The sequence below is a fragment of the Lycorma delicatula genome, chromosome 4 (assembly GCF_047948215.1).
Source record: "Lycorma delicatula isolate Av1 chromosome 4, ASM4794821v1, whole genome shotgun sequence".
NCBI lineage: Eukaryota > Metazoa > Arthropoda > Insecta > Hemiptera > Fulgoridae > Lycorma > Lycorma delicatula.
Window position 1 is genome coordinate 32,130,670 of NC_134458.1, and position 20,751 is coordinate 32,151,420.

The 20,751-nt window shown below is 36.2% G+C and overlaps 1 protein-coding gene across 3 annotated transcripts in view; it reads left to right on the forward strand.

The window, feature by feature from the left end:
• The window catches only part of LOC142323237 (nucleoredoxin-like), a 126,493-nt gene that overhangs the window by 38,916 nt on the left and 66,826 nt on the right, over nucleotides 1-20,751 (forward strand). For all 3 annotated transcript variants that reach the window (XR_012756057.1, XM_075362606.1, XM_075362607.1), the window contains exons 3-4: nucleotides 5,043-5,107; nucleotides 8,046-8,146. Coding sequence is in view for 2 of the 3 variants with exons in the window: in XM_075362606.1 (XP_075218721.1) it covers nucleotides 5,043-5,107; nucleotides 8,046-8,146 (166 nt within the window). In the remaining variant the exon portion in view is untranslated. The remainder of the gene's footprint in view (nucleotides 1-5,042; nucleotides 5,108-8,045; nucleotides 8,147-20,751) is intronic.

Below are 20,751 nucleotides of genomic sequence, written 5' to 3' on the forward strand. Positions count from 1 at the left end.
TAATTAAACCAGAATGTCCTAACTATCTAGTTCGTCTCTACGGCACACCTCTCGTCTCCTATTTGACCGTTTCATTTTGTAATTTGTACACGCATCTAATCGTCAGCATCATCCCGTTCTCGTTTCAAAAACCTCAATAATTTGCTACTGTTTTTCCTGTCGTCCGTGTTTTGTTACTGCACTCCGTAAAAATATTTTCAAAACTTTCATTCGGATGTTAAATCCGTGTTCGATAGACGTCTTTTGCACAAAAGTCCTGCTTTCTTGTCGGTCTTATTTTTATATCTATATTACTTCGTTAATATTTTGTAATTTCATTTCCTAAATAACAACGTTTTTCTTTCTGGCAAACTGTGTTTCTCTAAGTTAATATCTAATTCCTCATTATTCTCCTTTTTTCTTATTCTATTATCTCTGTTTTACTCTATTACTAAATTTTTTTCTATTAAAAAAAAAATAAGTTAAATAATCCTAGTAATGAATCCATGCCGTTTGGATTTTATTTCATTTTATTTGTTATTACTTTAATTTTCTCTCATATATGGTGACTTTTCGACTCGTATAAATGAGTCGAAAACAGTGCTAACTCGAAAGTTGTTCCGGCATTACATCTGAAATTAATTAAACTCTAGCGGTACAAACGTTAGGGATTTTTTAGAAGTTCTTGCCACCGTGTTTACGCCGTTACAGCGTGTACCTGATAAACGCTGTAATAAACTAATTACAGTTACAGTTATTAGGGAGTAATAAATTCCTCTCTAAAATGATAATTTCTAATAAGTGCTCTTCTAATTTTATTAACAATTACATTTATTATATATATATTTTTAATATATGTATTCCCGTAATTATTAATTTGTAAACCGATAAAATATATATATTTTTTTAATTTGTCGTTTTTCGATAAATTGTCAGGCGAAAGATTCGGTAATAAATATTTTATGGGCTGTATTTATGACGTAATAAATATACGGATAAACGGTCGTCTTAAGTTTAAAAACACGAAACGATTTATGAAAGAAAAGATTACAAACATAAATTTCTTTGCTGAAATAAATTCTCAAATATCATTTTTAAAAAGAAATAATATTATCTAAGCGGTTTCTATATGTTTTCCAGATCCACGCTCTAAAATTTGTTCTAGGTTATCTAAACGATAAGAGTGAAGCTAACGTGTCGGTTTAAAGATAAAAATTTATTTATTTGGGTTAAGGACGATCGATAAGCTCCGCCTGTAACCGCAATAGTACTAATTCTGATGTAATTAGCCGTTCAGATAATCTTAGTGTATCGGTTTGACCGTAGGTTCTTTAGTTTCGGTCGAAACTTTTCGCCGAATTAGCGGTTAAGCTAATCTCGGAGATTTTTCACCAAAAAAGTGTACTTAGCTTCCGTTTCATTAGTAATATTTTGGAATCAGTAACTTAAAGAATAGTATTCGATACGCACTAGGTTTTTAAACTTATACAAACTGTGAATCAAAATTTAAAAAAATTATAAATATGATATAAAACGATTTAACAGAACGGTTAACTATATCATCTATTTTAGAAATAGAAGCTACTAACGTCTAGAATAAATAGGACCAAACTCGAAACTGTACCGAGTAGTGGAGTGAGGTTGTTGCTACTCCAACCGCACTCGTGAAGTAAGCTATGTAACTTATTTTTACGATCGTTGTAAACATTTAATCTTGTACGATCACCAAAAATCTCTTTAAAAATAAAACTCGATTTACGCCTTTACGACCTTAGCGGTGTATAGACACAAACCGGCACGAGCGATCACGCTGCTCAAAGAAGGATTAGTATTCGCGAACCGTCTTAGCCGCCCTACGAGGAAAGTTTACCCTATGGCTATTTCAAATATAGTGCGGTTTATATTCTATAATCGATTTACTTAAAGAGCTATCCTGTAGTAAACAAACCGCGTGGCGTTGTAATAGACCGTCTCGAAAGTCACGCGTACAAATTATATGTTTTATGTTTGTCGTTTTCATTTGGCGTCGACTGAATCGAGCTATTTACGAATTAATTATACTGCAACTATATTTAAAGTTATATCGCTGTTGAAAAAACAATATAGACCAGCCGTGCTCAACCTACGGCCCGCGGGCCACATGCGGCCCACCGAGCTATTCTATATGCGGCCCGATTGCAAGTTATGAATTTATGAGTTTTTAAAAATTTGAAACCGGCAATAGCCATCAGTTGACGGATAAATGGACAGAAAATTCGCTCGGCTGCTCTTATAAAACCGAAGGGTAGACGCTTTCTTCGCCAGTTTTCTAGTAACAATAACAAATGCAGTATTTCTACTTGAAAAATTTGTTTGCCTTACATTTTTCGTGAAAGTATACCTATTTAGGAGTGACAATATATTATTTTACGTTATTAAATTTTTTGGATTATTATTTCAGAAAGAATATATTAAGAAAAACCTTCTTTGAAACGTTTCATTTTAAAAACAAAACTATAATATAACGACCCGCAATGACTTCTAACAATAAAAAAAAAAAATTTGAGGAAAATAAAGGATTTCAAGATGATTGAAATTGTCTTGGGATGAGGAATATTTTGTCGGTTTAAAAAAGGTCCAGCGGCGTGTTCGATTTGCTGGGTGACTATCATTTTAAAAAAGTACGATATTGATCGTCATTGTAATACGAAACACAATCGTTAAATGACACTTTTCCTTGCGGTTCTGTTATGAGGCGTGAAAAATTAGCTTCCTTCAAAAATTATCGTCAGGACAACAAATTTCAATGGCGGAAATTTCACAAGTATCACAAGAACATCGTATGAAATTTGTTACATTTTTGGAAAAACATAAAACCATTTACAGACACAGAAGTTGTACAGGAACGCTTTATAAACGCTTCCGGTATATTATTTTGTAAATTTAACAAAAAAATCAAATAATATCTCTCAGATTCTACTTGCTTTAGAGAAATTGAACAAGTTGCGTTACGAATTTCTCATAACATTATAGGAGATTTGAAAAATTGTAAATATCGTATATTATTTTGGCTGTTGATTCTAGCTCCGATATTTCAGTAACATCACAATATGTTCCATATTTGTCGGATATTGTACTCGACAAAATTTAATTCAGAAAGATTTAAACAAATTTCTCCCGATGATTAATCAAACCAGAGTTAGTGTATATTTTGTATAAAATATTAGTATATTTCTGGAGAAGAATAGTACTGAAAAACATCGGTTTCCGTATACACTGATGGATGTCCTTTAATGGTCAGACCGGAAAAGGGATTTGTTTCCCTATTATAAAAAATAGAATTTAACAAATGTTTTATCATTCCAGTGTAATTCATCAAGAAAATTTGACGCCCATATATCTATTAAAGAAGTAGATTCCGTGATGAAAATTGTCATTAACGTAGTAAATTATATTCGAGCCGCAGAATTAAACCGCAGAAAATTTTAAAATCTTTTAGAAGAAATTAACTGTAAATTACGGCAAAGTTATTTTACGTACTTCAGTACGATGGCTAAGCAAAGGAAAAGTTCTGAATCTGTTTTTTTCTTTACGTCATGAAATTATTTTATTCTTACAAGAAAACAATAAAGTTTACAGTGAACTTGACAATAACGGATGGTAGTCTCTTGTAGACATTACAGACAAACTTTGTGATCTAAATTTTGGTTTATAAGGTGAAAATACGATTGTTTTGCAAACGGCGAATAAAGTATTCGTCTTTGAAGAGAAACTAAGTATCTAATGAAGAAATACTATTTCATTTTCCAACTCTAACAAAAGCTAAAGAAGACGGTATAACCATTTCTTCAGATAGCTGCACGATCATTTCAAGCTCCCTCGTCGAAGGAATTTAAAAGCAGATTTCAAGATTTAAGAAGTATTAAGAATTGCCTCTTACCGATAGAAAATCCCTGGCGCATAGAAACAACAACTCTTACACAACTAGTTACATTTTCATATGAAATATAACGCTATTTGACGAATTAATCGAGTTCAAAAACGACACTAATCTGGAGGTTATTTTTAAAAGAAGAAAGGGAGGGAAAGAAGTATGTAGAATTTTAAAGATATGCCTGAAAAATATAAGACCACAAAATGTGCACAAACGTTGCCCACGTTGTTCACACCAACATAGCTTTGCGCAACATCCTACTCTAAAATTAAATATGCGAAGAACGTTCTTAAAACCGGCTTACCGATTCCATCTTGACGATGTATTAAGAGAAGCGTGTAGCAATTATAAACCCAATTTATTTAAAAGTGTTAAAATTTTATCTCGATGTCAAATATCACATTAATATTTAAAAATAAACGTTTGGAATATTTAAAGTTAGTATATTGTAACTCCTTCGATTAAAGTTGCCGGCGGTCTTAACTTATCGGACTGTTAACAGGATCCATTAACATTAACAAGATGCGCCCGGCGTTACGTAGCAAACAAATATAACCAGCCCGAAAGAAAAGAGGTCGAGTACGGCTGCTGTAGACGATAAAGTATTTTTTTTTTAAATACTGGTGAGGACTAACAAATTGAGTCACTGCACTAACACGATCGCACACGCTGCAGTAAAATCTCACTGCTACAAACAACAGCTAGGATGCACAGAACACGGTATAATAATGATTTTACTAAGATTGACATGCGAATGGCAGACACGATCTAATCGGGTCTAGTATGCCGGAAACGGGATCCATTCCCTTATTTATTTTATAGTTTAACATAGTGTATATTACTTACGTTTAATTTTATTAATGAAACGGTCGATAAGTTATATTAAAGTCGATAAGATTTCCTATGAGCAGACTCCTGGTCTACGCCGTAAGGTAACCCTGAAAGGGGATGGTTGGAGAAATGCCGGTTAAACGATTCCCACTTACTTCGTAATCAAACAATAAGTAAGGTATTTCTTAAAAATAAATAAATAAAAAGCTACAACGCGTTAAAAACTGAAGAATTCTCAAATTGTAGATATATTATTAAAATAAATGTTAAAATTCTTTTGAATCCTTACTTAAATACGTATGTTATCTTTTTATTTCAGAATCCAAAGTGCAATTCAATAGTTTAGAAGGCGTTGTAATAGGATTATATTTCTCTGCGCACTGGGTAAGTGTACAATTTAATTACATTCTTAAATTACATGTTTAGTGGCGAAAATGACATAACGATACGACTACTGTATCGTACAGGTCGGAATGGGTCGCCGTGCCTTATGATATCAGGTTCAATAAAAATTAGATTGTACAAATTTCATAGTTATCCAAATATTGGATAATTGGACACTCCTCTGGCGCGAGTCAAACTTGATTGTAGATCCGTTCCAGAGGAGTAGGTGGGAATATAAAAAAAAAAAAAAAAAAAAAAAAAAAAAAGTTATCCAAATAAAATGTTTCGGATCACCCGAGTACCATTTTTAGTATTCTTGAACCTATCGACTTTCGGGTGATCGATATCTCGTACGAAATAATTTTGAACTTACATAAGTATATTACCCTAGAGAAACAACGATAAGTACACAAAATTTTATAAATCGTGTGAACTTTTATTCAAATACGGTCATTAAAATTATACTTTAACTTGAAATAATTTTTTTTTTTAAATTATTTTGCCAGAATTGCTTGCCGGTTCTACATATATATATATATATATATATATATATATATATATATATATATGAGTTTGTGCTGGCTAATCTTAAGAAATTCAGGTTTCTTAAAATTGAAAAAAATTGTTTGAGCCTATCGTGCAATATAGTGTAATATTTTTTTTTGATTCGGTTCCTTCTTACCAAAATTGTTGAAGGTAGACAAAGGCAGGATATCCGAAAAATCACAATATTTTGCAGTTTAATAACTTTCCTCTTAAACGCACCTAGGAAGGTTATGTTTAGGTTATAGTGAAGGGGAATTTATCAATTTTACACCGGCAATAATTAGTATTAGACCCTGTAGCGTCTTGGCTGTTACTTTGATAGCTTAATGGCTTCATGGGAACTGTGAAAGAAAAAATCGCTGCGTGTCTCGAGGATAGCTAAATTTAAGTCTGCTATTACAGTCCAGCGTAAGTATTAGACAAATTTAAGAAACAGTGACTTCAAAATATCAATTAATAACGGAACGGTTTCAGCTATGAAGCTTTATTAAACATAGGATAAATAAAAATATATATTATTTTCAATAAAATTGTAAAAATGTCGAAGAAATTAAATTATTAAAATTTGTATTTTTTCAAAGTTACCGTTGAAAAATGTTTTTATTCAATACAAAATGCTAATAAATCGAGTTCGGTGACGTATCTAACTCCTTCAAGGAACTCGAATATTGACATCTTCCGATCTGTCTACCGAAACCTAAAACATTTGCGGTCTAGGATAGTAATGCGTCTTACGTGTTTATGTGTCTTAGTATTAAAATTTTGAAAAAGAAAACGTCATCTTTATTTTTTCCCCTTTTTAGCCTCCGGGAATCACCGTCAGGTAATACTTCAGAGGATAATATGTATGAGTGTAAGCGAAGTGTTGTCTTGCTCAGTCTCAGTTCGACCATTTCTGATATGTGTAATTAATTGAAACTCGACCGCCAAAGAACACCGGTATCCACCATCTAGTATTCAAATCCGTATAAAAGTAACTGACTTTACTAGGACTTGAACGTCGGAACTCTCGACTTCGAAATCAGCAATTTGCGAAGGCGCATTCACCACTCACTAAGACCCGACGGGTTTTATTTTAAGTTTACTGAACATTTACTACACGATGTTATTAAAGGTACGGGTTAATACCTCAAAGCAAGTCATTAACGAGATTTTGAGAAATCTCGTCGGTAGCAACAGATACTCACACTCTCATGGCGTGCATAATCGCACAACTTGCAGCGATCGATGTGTTAAGTGACCGTTATTACGACAGCTATTTGTCGTAATTAAAAAAAAAAAGAAGAATTGTTAAAGTAAGGTGTTTTACCGCAAGGTGTGCTGTTTTTGAAATACAAAAAGGTGTTACAATGTACCGGTTAATTTTTTCTTGCGAGACTCACAGTATGTCACCCCCGTAGTGCGCGCAATATTTAATATCTTTATTTACAAGTATCGATTCATTCGCGATCTAAAAACGATGGTTTTCATTACTATACGTATTTTTTATTAGGCTTACCGAAACGAAAATACCAGTGTTTTAAAAAACCCATTACCGATCGTAATATTTTTTCACCCAAGTTATTCGATGACTAAAACGGTAGGTTCAAAAACGCCAAAATTAGATGAGATTGATTAGATCTTACTCGGTTACTAAGACGAATCTTTAGAATTTTTTGGGGCGTTGCACACCGGTTTAAAATGGAATTAGATTAAAAAGTAGTCGATAAGGGTATATTTTTATAATTGAAGTTTTGAAGGAAAATATCAGCAGTGAAATGAAATCGTACATATTAACGGAAATGTGATTCGGGAGTAAAATAAGACGACTTTCCAATTTTTATCCTCATTATGAATTACGTTATCTAGTTTTAAACTTATCAGAAAGGATTTTATATAATGCGACTCGTACGTACGATTTCAATTAAAACCTCAAAATAACTCGAAATCACTTTTGAAAAACAGGTATTATATAAATAATAAAACAATTATAATAACAAGATTTAAGCGATCTGTACGTTATAACAACTTTCTCGTAAATACAAGAAAACTTCAGATTAATTATTTATTCAAAGAACGTAATAAATCGCGTTTACCACAAACAGATACATCAGGAGATTAGAACAGTATTATCCGTGACAGATTGTAGTACAAAATAAATTGATAAATTCTCAGTATTTAATTTTATTGATAAATACGTATAAATTTGTTGTGTTACCCGATGTAAAATTATGTTACAATCAAGGAGTAAAAGAAAATAGGTATTAAGTTACAAACGGATAATATTCTTATTAATGTCAAAAAAAATGTTTATGTTACTCTTTATCCGCCCCGAGTATAGTATTTTATTTTTACTGCACGTAAATTTTAATTAATTCTTTTTTGCAATAACATAGAAAGTGTTATGTTTCAGTGTCCGCCGTGCAAAGCGTTTACTCGTCAACTTATAAAAACATATAGAAAAATTAAGGATTGCGGAAAGAAATTTCAAATAATATTCGTCAGCTCTGACAGGTAAGCTTGATTTCACATATTTCTATATTTATGGATAAAATAAAGTAAATTTTTTTGTATAAAAACTGTCTGTTGTTTTAGTGTGTGTGGGGGGGGGTGTAAAACTGGGTGCGAGCGCGTCTCTTTTGTATGCACGGATTTTTTTTATTAATCTGGTAGAACAGTATTAAGTAGTCTTTAAAGTAGTTGTTTTAAAAATTTTAAAGTAGTTTTCGAATCTTTTCGAAACTTAGATTTTTTCAAACTTAATTTGTTGCTGATTTCGTGGTTACTTTTTTGAATAAAGATTATCCAGAAGAACTAAACAGAAACAATCTTTTTTAAGAGATAAAATTACAGTTCAAAGACACGTCGGTTTTCATACTTTGAACGCGGTGCATTTTTTATAAAAAGAATACAGCGAACGAGTCGGGAGATTTTTATAGTGTTGAACACTATGGATACGCGGAGAAACTATTCGGTCAGGCGCGTACCCGGTTTCCTATCTTGTTTGTGAAGCGATAGGGCATACGTACTTACATACATCCTAAATCTTGTTACCGCATGCTGTACTTCATACGACCGTGACACTAGCCGTTCAGATGTTAGCGGGAGTTACAGTACACCAACGCGCCTGCAAAAGCGCCACTCCCGCCGAGCCGACTGACCGTCCGATATCCCACAGCAATGGCGCGGCCCCGACATGCGCTGGTCGGCTTTGTACGCTGGATCCGAGCACTATGATAGCATCTCTTACGGACCACCACCGGAGGAGCAGACAAGAAGAAAAAAAAGGAAGAAGTTCTCTGGCCGGCAGGACCTCCCGACATCCCCGTCGGAGCCGCGTCGGTGGAAGACGACCGACGCCGACCCGACACTACGGGGCTCTGGGGGACCACCACTGCCGCCTGGGAGCGGGAACTCGACTCCCACTGAGGGGAAGCTCGCACCGATTCCGATGGACGTGCCGCCACTCCCCGACTACAGTCGACCTGACGTCTCCGGAGTCGAAGGGACTCGACAACCATTCTCAGTTCAACCGTTCAAGTCTTAAACCGATCGGATGATGAAAGTAAATCCAAATATTCTAGAAATATATAGTTTCTGCTGTGTACAGTTCTGGAAACGCATCGTATCGAACATCGATATACACTTACAAGCAGTTAATATGTTGTAATGTTTAATAGGAGATCGTGATTCCGGTACGGAAGAAAATGAAGCCTTCCGACGACATATTTCCTGCCCGTATCCGGTGCTAGTAAGGTAGGTAGTGTATAACAACCTACAGTTATATCGAATAGGACTGACTAAAGACGCTATATTCGCACGCTGTATTCACACATTAAGTCCATATACCGTTATATTAGCGCATGCTATTACAATATACTGCCGTTAAAGGTTGCCGTCGTTAAAAACGATGAGATTCTAGAACTTTTCTTTCTTTTTCCTGTTTAACCTTCGGTAACTACCGTTTAGATAATACTTCAGAGGATGAATGAGGATGATATGTATGAGTGTAAATGAATTGTAGTCTTGTACATTCTCAGTTCGACCGTTCCTGAGATGTGTGGTTAATTGAAACCCAACCGCCAAAGAACACCGGTATCCACGATCTAGTATTCAAATCCGTGTAAAAATAACTGACTTTACTAGGACTTGAACGCTTGAACTGAACTTCCAAATCGGCTGATTTGGGAAGACGCGTTCACACTTAGACCAACCCGGTGGGTTAAGATTCTAGAACTATCGACACGTAAGTTGGCATAAAGAATTACTAGCATTCAGCAAAGATTTGGCACGGTACTAGGCCGACTGAAAACATTGTCAGTTTAATATAGATGATATTTATAACCAAACATAAATACGATGCTATTTAATTAAAACTAGTTTAGTCTCCCAAATAATACTATTATTTTAAAGTACTTAAATAATTATTTTTTCTACTCACTATATTGTTGTAGCTCGCAAATTCCGAAATCGCTGTATTCGGTAGATTCTAAAGAGCTCGTGTCCGATTCTTAATTCACATTTATCACAAAATTGTCGATTGTGCACATCATACAAATGTTCATCTTCAGTTTATTTTTTTTAACGTTAACAACATGCTCACAGACGTTGTTCCCCACTCAGCTTCAGACACTTTATGAAATTCCTCTTCAGCTAACTTAAGAACGTCCGACGTGTTAAAAGTTGTACTTCTTTTAGCTACTTGCCCTTTCACTTGACTCCAAATCATTTCAATAGCATTTAATTCAGGGTGATAAGGTGGCAACCATAGAACTGTGTGACCGTAATTTTCGAAAATGTCATCTAATAGAAATTTATTTTGATTTTCTTTGTGTAATTTTATAATATCATATAATTCAGTCTTCTTCATAGCAGGTGAACTTGTTAATTCGTTATTTGGCTAACCATTTTATCATATTGCTTTTTAAAGGGTACAATTTAGCCACTTTTGTAGCAGAACATTGCGGTACGATGCGTCATCTAGCCCAATAACCGACCGAGGTGGCAAGTTGGGAATACACTTCTCCCGTACCCATTTCGTGTTCTTTTCGGAATTTATCGATTTTTGATAATCTCCTTTCTTATTTAACTCATACATAAGTAAAACATAGTTAATGAATCCTTTATTACAGCCGGCATGAGCAAATTATTAATAGTGAACCCTTGGATACTGGTGTTTTCAGTCCTTATGACGTTGTTGTATCTACTCGCGATTTTGGTGTCACATGACTACTGTGAATGTAGGTTTCATCTGTGTGTACAATCGGTCTTCCTTCTTCGCGAAATAGGGAAATTTGTGGTAGAAATTTCATTCTTTGCATTTTAATGTCTTGCCGTTCTATCAGTATTATCCGGTTGTCTTCTGTTTTTTCATCTAGATCCCATTTTACGTAATATTTTCCTTAAAGATCTTTCACTCCCTTTGAAATTAATTTCATTTTAAAAATTTAATTCACTGAATTTATGACAAAGCCTTTAATGAAAACAACACAACAAATAGTATAAATAATCACTAATAGCTATTCAATTCATTAAGTAAAATATATACCACAGTAAATGTTTCTATAATAACCACTTCTAGAACATAATTACAAGCGATGTGTAACATATGATTCTTCATAGCGAAATGATTAGAGTAGATTAAAAATAAGTAAATGAAATTCATAGAATTGCGTGTAGTGTTTACAACAATTCAAAAATTGCACATTAGTCATGCATGCTTCTAGAATGATTTTACTATTATTAGTTGTTGTATAACAGGAAGTAGGCCTATATCACAACATCAATATATAATTTGGAACAAAACTCAGTAATAACATACGCTACAGCAAGTTCATGAAACCTACTTTTTATATATTAACATACCATGCGGATTCTGGACGGTCTCCCGGGCATCAGAGTGCTGGTTGCTCTAGACGCTAACGTCAAGTTTTGCGCCTGGGGTTCACCACTCACTGACACCAGAGGCGCTGGTCTCGCACAGTTCGTTGAAGTCAGGAACATCTACTTGCTTAACGAGGTAGAACAACCGCCGACTTTCTCTTCCGAACTGGGAGAAAGTTACATCGACATCACCTTGGTGACAGGCGATCTGCTTAGGTGTACAAGTAGTTGGTACAAGTAGGTGTACAAGCCCAGTGTGAGTGATCATAGGCTTATAACCGATGAGATCGCTTACGGTGGTGGTCCAAGAGCTCCAGATTCGGATCGCTATAACCTTAGGGGCCCGGATAAGAACAGGCTGCGGCGCGAGTGTGCGGCTGCCTTACAGGAGTTGGAATGGCGCATGGAGCACAGGGACGAGGTGTAATTGATGGCTGAACAATTCGGCCGGGCCATCAAGACTGGCTGCGATAGGGTCCTACGGCGGCCTCAGCCAATGGATGGACCCTTAGGTAGTGGCCAGTCCGCTGATCGGTGAGTGCCTGGAGCCGTCATGACCGCTGCTTCCGGGGAGCCGTCTGTTAAACGCAGGCAGAAACCCGGGAAAAAGTGGTGGTCCTCTGACCCTAGCGTGCTGCGCGCAAGAGTTAGGTACGCTAGGAGAAGATACCAGCGTCGCCCCCTAACGGGGATTATCGTTGATGATGTGCGCGCTGAGGTCTGTGGATCTACGTTCATTACATCGAGGAAGCCAAACTCAAGTTTTGGCAAGACTCCATGCGTGAGTTGCAGTGCAATCCCTGGTAGCTCGCGAAGTCGTTACCAGCCAAAGCCATTGCACGAGCTGTCCAGTGCTCGATGCGGGTTTGGTGGTCGTGACCACACTTTAACATCTGTGGCGACTTACCAGGCGTTCCTGGATACTCTGTTTCCAGATGCTCCGGTGGGTGAAGCAGAAGTCGGCGTTAGGGCGGGTGAGACACCATTCCCTGGCGTACGGGCTGCGGAACCCGTAGAATTAGACCGAGTAGTTTTTCGAATGGCGCGGAGAAAGGCAGCGGGGGTTGACAACTTGACCCGGATATTTTCTATCATCTGCTGCCTGTCATAAGAGAGCCGCGTGGCAGACTGTTCTCGGGGTGCCTAAACTGGGGTTGCTCTCCGACTTGTTGGAAGGTGGCTTTGATGAGGGTGCTCTTAAAATCAGAAAAAGGATCCGGATGAGGTCAGCAGTTATCGACCCATCAGTCTCTTGCTGGTAATCGGAAAGTTGCTTGAAAAGCTGGTTGTGGAACGGCTTTGGAAAGCATCGATATGAACTCAATTCTAATTCGAGGCCAGTATTGCTTCATGAAAGGGGTTGGCACCGAGGATTGCATCTTAATTGCTCTTACCGAGGTGGAGAGCGCCGACTGTAAATATGTTTTGGCAATTTTTATTGACATAGAGGCAGCATTTCCTTCCTTGTGTTGGAGTTCTGTCCTGTATGAGTTGGAACGCCGCAATGTTCTCGAAGCCCTGCAGGCCGTAGTACGTGACTACTTGTCGAATCGAACGGCTTTAAGGATGCGCACTTAGTTGTGTAAATATCCGTCATCAGGGGAAGCCCGCAGGGCTCCGTTCTCGGTCCTTGATGTGGAACCTGGTATTCGATGGATTTTTGGGACTGACATTCCCGGAAGGGGTCACAGCCCAGGCTTTCGCCGATGACTGTCTCCTATTAGTTCGTGGTAATTTACGACCGCAGCTAGAAGACCGAGCGTAGGCGGCTTTGTCAACCGAAAGGGCTGGATCGACATTCCAAATTTAAGGATTTCTATGCCCAAGGCGAAGTTTATGCTTCTCAAGGGTGTAGACAAATTATCCTTATGATGGCTACTTCTGTTACGGGGGTAACAGTCGTAACCTCCGTATTAAGTATAAAGGTTGTGTAATCAGTCGAGTTCGAGTTCATAAGTACCTAGGTGTTTTGTTTGATTAGAAGTTGCTGTTTAGCAACCACATTAGGCAAGTAACGGCGGACGCCGTCTCTGTGATGCACAAGCTTAGGAGGATTGCTCGAAAGGATTACGGACTGTCGGGCCGTCATTTGTACATGGAGTAACGAGGTGTCTTTGAAAGTATGACCTCTTACGCGGCGTCCATTTGGACGCATAGGTTGGAAAGAAATCGAGCACTTATTCAAAATTTAAGGAGTGCCCAGCGCAGGCCCTTAATTGTATGGACTGGTGTTTTTAAAACAACCTCCTTCGAGGCTAGTACTGTAGTATTGGGAAAGCCTCTCAATAAACCAATCGATTTAGTGGTGAAAGATCGGGCGGCCATGTGGAAATTGCGAAGAGGCAGGGAGGCCGAGGTATTTGGGATGCGGTTTCGAGCCGGGCCATTAGCGGAGCGGAACGGTGATCTCAATGCACCGGTTCTAAATTTCGAACAGTTGCTCATCACCCGCCTGCGGAGGAGACTATACAGCCTCGAGATGGAAGTATGGCAGCAAGAATGGCACGCCACGACTAAGGGAAGGTCCTTGTATAGATTTATACAGGATCTGGATGGATGGTATGCCTCTCCTTTGTTTTTAAGGGAAACGGGAGCCCGAGTGTTCTCCAACCATGTAAATTTAAAACAATATTTATTTTGGTTCCACCTGGCAGCTGTGCGTCTGCGGGGAGGTCCAGTTGAACGAACACATGATATTAGATTGCTCAGCTCTTGCAGGGGCCAGAACTCAGGCCACCCTGGAACTTAGAAGTCAAGGGGAAAATTGGCCACTCACAAGCGGCAAGTAAATGTGGCGAGAGCCGCATTGTCGAACCGTATGCGAGTTCCTTGATGCGGTTGCTTTGTTCAACCGACATCACTAGTTCACCTAAGGGAAAAGACCCCTACCGCGCTGCTGTAGGAAGGTAACCGAGAGATGTGGCTGGCTACCAGCCAGATTAAGGCTCCAAGCGTTTTAACGGTGGACAGGTACTTGCTGGCATTCAGCGGCCTAGGCGTGGCAGCGAATTGCTGTCTTTGATAAGATAAATTAATTATTGATAGTCATATATGTTTTAGTAGTTGACGGGGTGGGCCTACCCATTTTCGTGATATATGACAAGTGGGCGGTGGGACACGCAAGCGAGTGGTGTATGGTACCACGCTTTTAGGTTAGCTCTAAGAGCAAGTTAGGACACTGCTTGCTAACTTGTTTCGTGAGCCGTTTGTGGCACATACATTCGGTCTTATACTTAGGGGGACGGAGTAGGGTCGTGGCGGGAGAAATGTCAAGCAAACCAATATTACCATGCCAAAAAAACACATATAGAAAATGACAATGTGTTTAGTTTGCTTATAACAGAGGCCAATGCACGCAGAATGCTTGTACATAGGCTTTCAGTCTGTGCGCCAATACATTTGCCGATACGTTTACAAATTAACACGTTCCCTGAAGGAGTACGAGCCATCAAGGGATAGACACGACAAGAACTTGTCAAAAAATGTAAGATATAAAAACGACCTGATGCGAACCCCAAGCCTGTCGGATGTATTTTTTGTTCTCTTACCTTTTTTCAGCCGCTGTAATAATATATTACAGATAAATCAGTCGCATAAAATTATTATATAATTTCAAATATATATGTAGAGATTTTATTTTTATTTTATTAATTTTTTCTTAAAGGATACGCGTATATATTAATTTAAATGATCCGATTAAATTTTTATTTTCGAATTTATCGAATTAAAGCTTTCGGACATACTCGTATGATTAGTTATAAAAACTGCTTGGCAATAGCACTCAAGTGACGGCCATTTTTCCGGATATTACAGCGATTTTATAATTATGTAATTTATCGGGTAGTAAATTAATTAAAAATACATTCTTTAGTAACAAGTTTACATCGATACCGTTTTTTTATAATTATCGCCCGATATAATGCAAAAATATATTTTGTGCGATATTGTTGATATTTTGTACGAAACGTAAATTTGGTAAATAAAAAGAGATTTCTATTATTCGTATAGAGTGTGGTCCTTTATTACAAGGAAAAATTGAAGCTAGGAAATACAGAATGTCAAAAAATAAAAGATAAAAAAAATAAAAATAAAGATAATTATTAAATTTGTGCTCTCTTATGAAATGCGACGAAAAATGATCGAACCTCTCAAGGAATTAAAACATCACCTTCGGAAAAAAAGCAATAATTTCTAAATTTAAGAGATTTTACTCGTAAGATAAATAATTGTTTATCCTTTAAAATATCGATATGGATGTTTTCTTGATGTAAACTTTTAATTTAATTTTAATAATGAAAAGATGGTAACGATAATTTTATTTTCATAATAAAATTGTTGTATTCATTAATTTACCGGATTTAATTCGAAAGAATGGATTGTACGGTTTCTACAAATAGGTATATTTTACAGCTATCCGAATTTATAATGAAATTTTTGTCGGTTTATATTTCAATTCGCCATAATTATGTATCGGGTTTAAAATATAATCGAATAAACCCTTTGAATTAGAAATGGTAGTATAAAACAGAAGAGTAAAAATCTAGTAAATATCGAATAATAAATTCGTAAGTAATAATTACGTAGGATCGACGAAAAGGAAACGTTTCAATTTTTCGCTAAAAGGTTTGATACCGTTTTATGTATAATTTTGTAAAATATATAATGCAATATTTTCGACAATAATTTCCATATTTCTTAAGACGGCAATATATGCTCTTTATTTCACGTTTCTACATTTTCTTTTTTACGTTACAGTGAAGGTGTTACATACGTATTTTTTTGTAAATACGTACGAGTGTGTAAATCGATTTTACATTCACACTAGAATAAAAAGTACGTTTCTAAGAAAAGTGATCTTATTAAATGTTAATGTCATAAAATAAATTTGCAACAAAATATACGACCCGATTCTATTATTATTTTCCGATTGGTATTTTACTCTTTACATATTAATAAAAGGTATGTAATTTTATTATATAGACGAGGTATTTCATTTTCGAGTAATTAACGCGACTTCCTTTACCTTTTTTCATCTTTTAGAAGTAATTATTTGTTTGGGGATCTTTTTAGAAATTCGTTTGTAATCATTTTTATTAGTCTTCGTCTACTAAACGACTTTCTAATAGAGCGTGACGCTAAAGGAGAGAAAAAAATTTAGTACGGAAATTAGTTCAAAAATAGGAAATTTAGTACAAGAATTTGATACAAACTTGTTAAGAGTAAAACTATTTTTTAATATTCTTCCAGACATATGTTTCTTATATCGGCTAAATTTAAGTGGTAAGCGAACTCGTACTTCCACCCCGCGTTTGATAGCTTCCAGAGAATATCTGTTCGAGCACGCGCGCGCTCGCTTAAAATAAGATGCAGTAGTGGGGAGACCGTTGTATGCCTGACGATGGAGCGAGAGATCAGAGTACTAGAACTCAGGCCGGACTTGTACTGATGCAGCGACTATAGAATATTACTCCTATACTTCACTTTTATATTTGTACTACGTCCTAAAGCTCCCGTCTTACCTTAAGCGTTGTAGAATCTTATATTTTTTTATCGCCGTCTACAAACGAATTTCTTTGAGATCATTTTTCACAAGTATCCTCTTTCTACGTACGGTTTCAGTAAAATTATTTGCTCGTTTCAGCGAGACCGAAGTCGATTTAACTCTATCTGGATATTTTACTCGGTTTATCTACGGTATCTTCACAGGAAAAATTCAGTTACCGCACGGCCTGTACCGTCTGTCTTCCTTCACCGCCGTACTGCCTCTCGTTCTTATTACTGACCTGTGTCGGGCACATGAACGCCAGCGACTAACGATTATGGTAAATTGGAACGTGTGGAAATATAACACAAGGCCTATCTTTAAAATAAAAAATGATTATAAAAACGGTTAATTTAAATATAATTACGTTAACTGTTGTTTTTCTTAATTTCAAATACCTTAACCTACTTTCGTAAATAATCAGTGCCGACATAGAGGCGACGATTATTCTCGATCCGTGAGCGTCAAAATAACTCGTCGTATATCTTTGCCGCCGGTACATTTAACCTCTGTTTTGTTACTTCTGTTGCTGTTTTTACTCGTCGTCACCGACGATTCACTTACCTCCCAAGAATTCCTTTCAGTTTTTGAATAAATAAGTCCGGAGGCCTCTGATCGTACGGTGAGCGACTGAAAACGGTCCGTTTAAATTTTACCGGCAATACGACTTACAGGTTCAAAATTTAAACGCTTGTCATCGAGCGACAGAACAGCGCATTCTGTCGACCGCCTAATGACGGACGACCGGCAGATAGGTGCAGCGATCCCTGATCCTTGTGGCATTAGATCGAACGACAGAAAACGGAATCCGTTTCAGATAATCGAAACCGTAAAACACTTTACGTTTTCGTAATTGTTTCGGTGACCGACATCGATGCTGCTCGACCGATTAGTGTTTCTCCGGAACGCTATTCGACCGTGTTTTACGGCTTATATTTGCGTCTTAAAAATCAAATTAAAAATTCATCCGCTTCTGCTGTGTTCATGTCATTAATAACTTCAGTGCGGTCCGCTTCCCATTTTTTTGCGCTTTTCTGTTAGCGTGTAAGATGCCCCACGCCCTAAACTCTTTTAGTATAAATCTGTACGGGCGATTTTACAACGAACTGTTCTGCGATTATCTGAAAAAAAAAACGGTTCTGAATCCGAGATAGCGGCGACAACCTTTCTTTGAATTCATCATTTGTGAGCTTCTTAAGTCGCGGGCGACGATCGAGATTCAGCCGGAATGCTATTCATCATATACGTTCCTTGTAACATTTGAAAACATTTACTTACACTTTTTTCATTCATCATATTAATATTGTATACAGCGACTGCGGTATAGGCCACCAAAAAACAAGTTTTGAAGAGTTTTATTTCATAAAATGTCTTAATGGGAAAATTTGAGTTTTACATCTTATTAAATCTGACTATTTTTGTGCAATTCTTGACGCTTTCAATTTATTTGATAAAAACCTGGACAAGTCAGAACAAAAAATACCCCGGTTTCATCTTTTACGGCGATAGTGTAATCTCAACGTTCTAAAAGAATGATGCAAACTTAAAAAGAAAGGTAGAATGTTTTAAAGGTAAGCTTCTATCGTAAACATCTCTCTTCTGCAGTTTGCCTTCGGACTACTGCACTACTCTCTTTCAACGGACCTATCAGCATTTTCCGTTATACTACATTTTAAAAGTATCTGTAACTTGTTTTGGCTTTCCTATGCAATGAAGCGTTACACCGTATGTTAATATGTATTAAGAATTTATTTCTAATTTCTAAATATATTTTTGACACCGGAAAATGTCTTTGTCTAATAAAAGAAGTCGATGCCGGCGGAGCGATAGCGTGTCTACCTTCAAACAGAAGATTTTCTGTTTGAAGGAATCGAGGTCAGGCATGGCATTTTTCATAAGTTACAAGAAATGTCCGTTTCATATTATCACATACAAACGTCTAGCTTTGCGGGGAATCATGCATCGATCAAAAAACAGCTCACGGTTTACAGTCGTATTCTTTTGCTATCTTGTTTACTTCGTCCGCTCTTTTCAAACGATTTATTTGATTTCTCGTAACTTACTACTCTACTTAAATCATCATTATCCTACTTTAGTATGCGTTTCGTAAATTTTCTTTTGCTCTTCTTTAGCTTATATCATAAGTGAATCTTTTATTTTATCTATTTATGTTATCTTTTATTTTTATTTTTAATGTTCATTTATTTTATTTATCTATTTTTTATATTTATTTTTTATTTCACCTTTATCTTTTATCTTTAATTGTTTTATTTGCCAAAGTTTTTCCCCTTTTTTATTACTCTTATTGTAGCGACCTGATTCCTGAATATATCCTGTATGTATTTCTATATATATAATATATCATATGTTGTCTTAAAAAATTAAAGTAATTTACTTCGAATATGCCGGTGTTTTAAAAATAATAGTAATTACTGTGGATATCGATTTGTATATTTTTTTTGCTGATCAATTGTCGTCATGTTGCACAAATTGCTGTGTTTTTGGGACTGCTTGTGATCACGAATGACACCGAACGGGAACTGAAATTAATTTGCTAAACGTACACATTAATTTCACCAATTTCTATTTTACAGGTTATTAATGTCATTCAACTAAACCGTTCGATAAACTTGTATATTATATCGATTTTCTGTTTACAATTTTTTTTCTCTTTTATTATTTTATTAAGAAGTGAATATAATATACTTAGCGATCCGATTTAATTATGATTATTATGTTCGTCGAAAGAGCCCTCTTCAGCGTAGAATTTATTTAAAAAGATAATCGGTATAAAACTTTAAAGTAACGATTGTTTGCGAGCTATTTTCAGCCCGCTTGTCGAATAATACTGTAATTATTGTGTAAATTGTTTTCAATCGTTCCGTTATCGTTTTGTTATAAAACAATATTTTATATTTATAAAATATATTATCTTATATATAAGATATTTATAAAATATGCGCTATAATTAAATATACTGTTTATACTTTTTCTTTCTTTTTCCAGTTTAGCCTCCGGTGATTACCTTTCAGATAATACTTCAGAGGATGAATGAGGATGATATGTATGAGTGTAAATGAAGTGTAGTCTTGTACGGTCTCAGTTCGACCGTTCTTGAGATGTGTGGTTAATTGAAACCCGACCACCAAAGAAATACCACGTTCTAGTATTCAAATCCGTGTAAAAATAACTGACTCTACTAGGACTTGAACGCTGGAACTCTCGACTTCCAAAATCAGCTGATTTGGGAAGACGCGTTCACCACTAGACCAACCCGGAGGGTATACTGTACATACATATTCATTTATTGTTACACAGTATATCGTTAATTTCGAAATCGAGTTTGCAGAAAATAAATATTTGAATTTTCATGAAGTGAGAAAATCGGTAATTTATTAAAAATAAAAGGTTTTATAATGAATAAATAATCTTTGTAACGCGGACGAAGTAGGTAGATTCGTGTTTACGGTGTCATCGGAATTAAAATTGTAGCGGTTATAAGAAGAACGGAGTTCGCTTTCGTAACTTTTGGAATCTTAACATTTTAGTCTGAACTTCAGCCGGTGAATACATACGTTCCTTCGTACTTTTTAAGAGTACAAATCGCGAATGCTGTAAGCGTTTATAACATTTGTTTTCTAAGTTTTCTGTTCGTGCATATAATGTAAAAATTACAAGATATTCTCACGAAAAA